At 46.4% G+C, this 8,155-nt stretch overlaps 1 protein-coding gene across 1 annotated transcript; it reads left to right on the forward strand.

Moving 5' to 3' along the window:
• On the forward strand, nt 1-3,540 carry Cbln3 (cerebellin 3 precursor). The gene is made up of 3 exons (XM_005338707.3): nt 1-1,200; nt 1,533-1,652; nt 1,948-3,540. The coding sequence occupies exons 1-3, from the start codon at nt 901-903 to the stop codon at nt 2,143-2,145; spliced, it is 618 nt and encodes a 205-aa protein (XP_005338764.1). The 5' UTR covers nt 1-900; the 3' UTR covers nt 2,146-3,540.
• The last annotated feature ends 4,615 nt before the right edge of the window (nt 3,541-8,155 follow it).

An 8,155-nucleotide genomic window follows, 5' to 3' on the forward strand; every position in this document is an offset into this window, starting at 1 on the left:
CTATTTTTTGAGTCACTTCCTGGGTTAGGGCGGAGTCAGCCCCGCTCCTCCCCCGACCGCGCCTGCCCTGCCCTGGCACGCAGCCCAGAGGCGCGCTTCCTCCTCCCCAGTGCGCGCCGGGCCTTCTCTAGCCACCGCCCCGCCCCGCGTCCCCGACTCCGCCCAGTCCTGTCGCCGGCAGTTCTCTAGGCCACTCAGCCTTCTGGCTTCCCTTCCAGCTCTTGTTTGTCTCCCCGCCTTCGGGGTTCTTGCGTGTTCTGCTCATTTGTTTCTTGGGAAAGAGGAATCATTCGTTGAAAGTTTGATCCCTTGGCATGAAAATATGGAAGAACAAAAAGAGAAAGTGACTGGGCCAGGGTCACAAGATTGTGAGGCTCTTGGTGCAAGCCCTTTCCATTAAAACAATTGTGGGGAAAGACAGGACACCCCTCTCTCCTACCAAATGGAAAGGTGCTACAGGGAAGGGCTGCTGTTTTGTGAGGGGTTTTGAATAGAGGAGGAAAGGAAGGAGCTTTAGAACTGTATCTCACATGTTCACCTATATCCAATTCTCCATCACCCCAGGTGGAGCCTCCCGTACTAGTTCATCCATAGGAGCCAACCTAGAACTCTGGCTTAGCCTTTCTGTCCTGTCTTCATCCCTCTTCTCCCTCCCAGAACCCAACTGCTGTCACTTAATGTTCTGCCAAGGAGGAGGGAACTGCAGTGACAGCAGGAGTAACCGAGTGGGAGGCAGGACAGAGCTGCAGGACACAGAGGTATGGAGAGGGAGGTCCAGAGGCCAGATGACAGTGAGACCCAGAGAGAGGGCAGAGGAGCAGGGTGAGGGGTAGTGAGTGCCCAGGGCAGCAGAAAGGGGGCAGAAGATAAGACACTTGTGAGCCGAAGAGGCACTCAGCCATGTTGGGAGCAAGAAGACACTGGCTGCCAGATCCCTTGCACAGCCTGGGGCTGCGCGTAGCCCTGTTGCTTCTGGCCCTGGGAGCAGGGTTGGCCCAGGAGGGGTCAGAGCCTGTCCTGCTGGAGGGTGAATGCTTGGTGGTCTGTGAGCCTGGCCGAGCTGCTGCAGGGGGCCCCGGGGGAGCAGCCCTGGGAGAGGCGCCCCCCGGAAGAGTAGCATTTGCTGCAGTTAGAAGCCACCACCATGAGCCAGCAGGGGAGACCGGCAATGGCACCAGCGGGGCTATCTACTTTGACCAGGTAACCTCCCCTCCACCAACCCTGCACCCCTGTCCAAAGAACCACAAAGACCTGCAATCAACTGTCCAAGCCCACTTTGCTGACCCTTCAAGAAAACAACTCCCTACATCTTCCCCTAATGTCGCCACTGATTGTTTCCCTTCCCTTCATACATACACACACTCCTCCTTGCCCTTTTTACTATTTTTTTTTAAATCTGTACATTTCTGTTCACTCCTGCTTACCACCTCTTCTTTCCCATACTCATTGCCCCTGACCCATCCCCAGTGTTATCCCAGAGAGCCCCACTCTGGCATCCCTGAGCCCCACTCAGCAGGATCTGCTTCCCCCAGGTCCTGGTGAATGAGGGCGGTGGCTTTGACCGGGCCTCAGGCTCCTTCGTGGCCCCTGTCCGGGGAGTCTACAGCTTCCGGTTCCATGTGGTGAAGGTGTACAATCGCCAAACTGTCCAGGTGATCTGAATGCTGGGCCCATCCCCAGCTCTTGAGGGAGGGGAGGGGGCATAAGTGGAGCACCACTGAGCCCTGGGCAAACTCTCCACTGACTTGTGTCCTGGTGGCCAGGAGCAAGCGAGGAAAGGTCCTGCCTACCACAGTGTGGATAATGTTTAGAGTCAAACACTGGCCACCCCTCAGCACTATCAGGAGAGTCCATTAAGCCCCAGGTTCTGGAGAGGAAGCCCTTGGCAAAGGGAGGGTCCTGAGCTAGGGTGTGGGGGATGGGTGCTAACTGGGCTCCCCTCCCCAGGTAAGCCTGATGTTGAATACATGGCCTGTCATCTCAGCCTTTGCCAATGATCCTGATGTGACCCGGGAGGCAGCCACCAGCTCTGTGCTGCTTCCCCTGGACCCTGGGGACCGGGTGTCCCTGCGCCTACGTCGGGGGAATCTGCTAGGTGGCTGGAAATACTCAAGTTTCTCTGGCTTCCTCATATTCCCACTCTGAAGACTCAGATCCTTCGAAGACTCAGCCCCCATCACTGCCTTCTGCCCTCCCCTGTCCCAGTAAAAACATCTTTGGGGCAGGAAAGTGGTTAGGAGAGTGGTTCCCTCAGATTGTCTATATCCCACCTCTTTGCATGTGCCAAATACCCAAGGTTAAGAATAGAGAAGAGCAGAGTTGGGCAGCTCAGACCTGGCCCTTCTCACAGTCCACCCCTCATCACTGGTTGCCCTTCTAGTCTCCTGCTACATTTCTTTATACCTGCAGCCCTAGAATCAGGGCAAGGTCTGGCAGGGAGAGAGACTTGCACTATTTTGCAGTTTTTGCTCCTCCTATTCCCCTATCCCAGCTTCCTGCTCATCGCTATTTGGAGACAGGTGGTGCAGGTAGGCCTGACAGGCTCCTACAGGGGCCCAGATGGACCAGCCTTAGAGTACCCTGCAGGCTCCTTCCTGTGAAGAGTGCCAACATCATGGGTCTCAGCCAGCACCGTATGGGCTGGGGTAGGAGGCTCAGCCACAAGCTAAGTATGGGGAGGGCCACAGAGCACTCCACAGGGTTCATGAGCCAGGAAGGGGCATATGCGTAGCCTAAACACAGTACATATTTTGCATTTACTGGGACAACTGTCAGGCAGGGATTCTGGCTGTACACTTATACCATGACCCAGATGGACTCTGGCCCTCATCTTCCCACCCAAGACTTGGGTGTGTATGTTTGCTCTGGCTGAGAGCAGATGTACAGAGCTGGAGATGCGGGTAGAAGGTCACACGTGGACCATGGAACACATCTATGACCATATGTCCTTTGCTTGACCACCTCCTAGAATTACTCCACCTTTGAAGTCTGAACTTAAGTCACTCCACACTCTGACCACCACCTCCTTACTCCAGCGCTCTCACTCATTTACCTTCACTGTTCCTGTTTCAACCTGTCTCCACTCTCTCTCTTCTTTTTAATAATCTATACTGTCTTATGCTCCTTCTTAAGCTTCCTATTACCTGGTATTATATAATTTGTACCTTCAGCTACTCTCTGACAGTATCATAAGCTCTTGCATGCTCACGTTCACGCTCACACACACACATATACACCCGTCCCCTCCCCCCGGCCTCTTTCTCTCTCTTTCTCTCTCTCTCTCTCTCTCTCTCTCTCTCTCTCTCTCTCTCTCTCTCTCTCTCTCTCTCTCATCCCACTATCCCATTGGTCCAGCATGGATGAATCTATCAATATAGTAATTACAGAATGGTAATCACTCTCCCTGTAGAGAGAAGATGTATTTGGGATCAGGGATTGCAAGATAAAAGCAGATGTGGTATGTTGTAAAGAAAATAAATATAAAACTATGTATTGCAGTCAAATAAAAAGGATATAATAATATTCAAGTTAAATAAGAAATGCTGATGTGAATTTATGGTTTTAAAAAGAAATACGGCTGGGGTATAGCTTAGTGGTGGGACGATGGCTAGCATGTGTAAGGCTTTGGGTCAATCCCCAATGCTAGGAAAAAAAAATTATAAACACACATGTACACACAACTTTTTCTTTCACCATTTGGCAATAATTTATGGCCAGGAAGACTAGCTTAAACAAGATAGGAGATTCTTTCTGTCTCACATTGAAGAATCTGCAATTAAAGCGTTCAGGGGTGGATGACTATTTTATGATCATCAAAGCCCAGCCTCCCTCCTCTCTTCTTGCGGTACTACTGTCTTTAGCATGCCACCTCATGACCCAAGATGGCTCTATGAATGCCAGCCCTTACATTAGTCTAACAGCCCCCAGGAAGTAGGAAGGAAGAAAAGGCACACCTCTTTCTTTTAAAGCAGCATTCTGAAAGGTGCACCCAACATTTCTGTTTGTTTTGTTTTGTTTTTGCAGAGGTAGGGATTGAACCCAGGGGCAGGCTACCACTGAGCAATACCACCAGCTCTTTTTATTTTTATTTTGAGACAGGGTCTTTCTAAATTGCTGCAGCTGACCTCAAACTTGTGATCCTCCTGCCTCAGGCTCCCAAATAGCTGGAAATACAGGCGTGTACCACCACATCTGACCACACCCAACATTTCTGATTACATCTTATTGGCTAGACTTTAATCACATTTGTCCACACCAAACCAGGAAGATAGGCTAGGAAATAATCTTTTGTTATTCTAGGTAGTCATATCCAGCTCATAGTCAAGAGTTTTACATTAAGAAAGAAGGGGAGAACAGACACTGGGGAAGATAATTAGAAGTGTTTCAAAATACAAATAGGCCAGATTGATTTTGTTAATTATTACGGTAAATTTGCTGTATTAGTTTTCTATTGCTGTGCAACAAATTGTGGCAAACTCCTTGGCTTAGAACAGCCCCTATGTATTACCTCAGTTTCTATAGGTCAGAAGTCTTGCAAAGCATTGCTGCATTCTCTGCTAAGTGTTTCACGAAATCAAAAGCAAGGTGTAGGCTGGGCTGCTACCTTCCTTACTGGAAGGGAAGAATCTACTTCCAAACTCATTTAGAATTCAGTTCCTTACCGTTGTAGGAATGATTCCTTGGGCCCTCTGTTTTCCTGCCAACAACTGAGCCACTTTAATCTCTCTGATTTCAGTGGAAAAAGTTCTCTGAGTTTAAGGATTCACATGCTTAGATTGGGCACACCCACCTTATCCAGAATGATCTCCCTACTTTAAGGTCCATAATCTGAATTACATATGCAAAGTCCCTTCTGCCATATGACATAACAGACTTACAGGTTCTAAGGATCAGGGCATGGACATCTTCAAGACATCTGTGTCATACATAGTCTTTAAACGTAAAGATGACATCTTGTAGAGAAAAGACATCCAGCACAATACACTAAACTCATGGAAAATGTGTGGGCTTGAAAAGTTCAGGTTTTACCCAGAAGGTAAATCAGTTCCCAGGTCTCAATCAAGAGTTCAGTGATTAATAATCCAAAATTTCCTCAGCATTAAGATAATATTCTTCTATTTTCTAAATTAAAAATTTGGTCTGAAGTGAGGTAGTATTCATCTCTGGGGTCTATCAACCCATTTTTATAATAGTTTCAGGTGTAGGTTAAAAATTTTATACTCTTCTTGGGGCTGAGGTAATGGCTCAGAGGTAGAGTACTCACCTAGCGTGAGTAAGGCACTGGGATTGATCCTCAGCACCACATAAAAAATAAAATAAAAGATATTGTGTCAACCTATAACTAAAAAATAAATATTTAGGAAAAAATTTTATTATCTTCTTAATGATGTGTTTGCTTTTCCAAAGTGTTTAAAGCTTTTACAGGAATTGACACATTAGACTGGCAGTTCTATTGAAATATTTTAGAAGGACTCAATTTTTATGATTAATGTTTAAATAATTTCCCTTGTAACAGGTATAGATTTTGATTTGTTGTTTATATAAAGTATTCAAGTGTTTTGATGATTTCTGCTCAAGAATGTTAATGAAATATAGAGTTAATAAATAAAACCCAGGTGATGGTATGTGTTCCTCTCTAGGTACCAAAAGCTCCTCAGACTTAAAGGATCCTAAAATTAGAGTCCAACTGTTCACCTTCCCTCTGCCTGCACCATGGCAACTGAACACTACACAGGAAGGTCCCACTGATGAAGGATTCACTGTGGATCTAAATCCATAGCCTCCCACCACACCTGACCCCCAATATCCCGGGCAGTGACCCTCTGGATGCCTTTGTTAGCTTCTTTCCTCATCCTCTCTGGAATCCGCCTGCAGCCTTCTGTTCTTTCCTTTGACCTTTTTCCCTGGTTGCTGGTCCCGCTGCCAGCTGCAGACCCCCTGAGAAAACAGACTCATTTAGGCAGGAGCCTTCCCCCCATCACACCCACAAACTCACCTTCCTCCCCATCCCTGCTTCTTCCTGTCTGGTTCAGTGGAGACCGAGTCCCTCGTGCTGTCAAGGCGGCTATCTTCATCCACCAGCCATGGATTCCATTCCCTCCAAACATACTCCTGTCTTTCCTGTCCTTTCTGCTCACTCCTTCACCTCAGCAGTTTAAGAGATCAAGTCTCTTAAATCTAAAAGGGAAACAGGTATGGAAGTAGCTTTACATACAGATGCAGTTACCCTCAGCTCTGTATACACCTATGGCTGGTCAGCATCATCTCATCTCCCCCTTTGAGCCAAATATCTTACTACACATGACTGAGCTGTCCAATCACTCGTCTGTTAATCATTGTCAAACTTTGGCCTCCACTGCTCCACCTAAGCTGGCCCTCAATCAGTCACTCACAACTTCTGTCTCACTAAAGTCCACAGACACCTCCTAGTCCTCCAAACATTTGAGCCTGTTGTCCACACCTTCTTAGGAAATCACTCTGCACTGACTCTGTGACTTCCCTCCCTGGGTTCTCCCTCCACCACATGCCCATGTCCCAGCTTCTTTTTCAAAATTCTGTACTGCTGCCCTTTTCTGAAATGTTGGTGTTTCTGCCCTAGAATTTCTTCAGTTCGAATGCACTCTCAGTAGCACCAATGTCCATCCCTACACTGACAACTTCCCTGTTAACCCTATCCGGGATCTCCCTTCTAAACCTTGGAGTCACACATCAACTGTTCCTTGATAGAGACAACATGCTGAAACCTAAACTTAGAGACTTGACTCTAAATCTGCTCTCCCTTTCTTGTTCTCTTTGTCTGTATATGTCCAAACCAGAAACTGGTCTTTATCCCCATGGGCCTCCATCTCCTCATCCATATCCATTGGTTCTATTCATTACTTTCCATCCACCCTGGCTCAAACTACCAACCTCTCATCTGGATTTCTATTAAAGCCTCCTAACTGGCCCCTTGGCCTCCAGTTTTCCCTTCTCAGCCCATTCTCCATTTGGGAATTGCCATAATGATCTATCTAAATAAACTTTGCTGCTACCTAATGCCCTTTAGAAGCTCCCTGTGGGCCCCAGAATGAACTCCATATTTCTCAACATGCTTTGACGACCCTTCCCAATCCAACTATTGCAATGTGTACTGCTCCATTTTTCATCATCTACAAACATGTGAAGACCTAAGAAACAGTACCACTTAGCTGAGGGAAAATGGCACTCCTTGGAAAAGAAAGTGTGATATTTGAAAAACACAACAGGACCAAGAGAATTGTTCTTAGATCCTACAGAGGTAAACCAGGGCCTGTTTTAGTTTGTGAATCATCTTAATCTAAGCCAATGGAGATCTTTTTTTTTTAACATTTATTTTTTAGTTGTAGTTGGACACAATACCTTCATTTTATTATTTATTTATTTTTATGTGGTGCTGAGCATGGAACCCAGGGCCTTGTACATGCTAGGTGAGTGCTTTACCACTGAGCCACAACCCCAGCCCTTGAAACAGAGATCCTAACTGATACTATATAATGCCTTAATAAAAGATGGAGAGGCCATAAACTAAAGATGGGGGAGTAACTCTAAAAACAATGTGAACGTAACAGGGTGAGAGCAATGAACATAGTGGTTAAGGTGGTGGGTATAGGAGGCAGCATTCAAATTCAGCCTCTCACTTAGCAGCTGCACATGACCCTCAGTGAGTTACTTCACCTCTCCATGCCTCATTTTCTTCATCTGTAAAATGTATACATTAATCATATCTGCCACACAGGAATAGGAAACACTTAGAACAGTGCCCATCACAGAGAAAATACTCAATATATGTAAGTGTCTGTTTCCATGTGAATTAGTAGACGAGTTGAAACTTGCATATGTCCTGGGGAATCTTCCATAATCCTAAAAATGTAAGTAGAATATTTGTTTTTGCTAGTGGCCCTTTACCTGTTAAAATGTTTTCATCTTCCAGATTATGAACACAAGGACTTGGTAAATGGTGTATGGGAGAGAAGATAGAGCAGGCTTAAGAGGTCTTAACCTTTCAGATGTTTATGTATGGGTTAACATAGGAACAGGATGTCTTTATAATTTGCATTATCTTATAAGACTATCCACACACTGGCTACTTTATAATTTCTCTGTTGGAGACCTGGAGAAGCTCATCTGCCCATGCCCC

This window comes from Ictidomys tridecemlineatus, chromosome 5 (genome assembly GCF_052094955.1).
Source record: "Ictidomys tridecemlineatus isolate mIctTri1 chromosome 5, mIctTri1.hap1, whole genome shotgun sequence".
NCBI lineage: Eukaryota > Metazoa > Chordata > Mammalia > Rodentia > Sciuridae > Ictidomys > Ictidomys tridecemlineatus.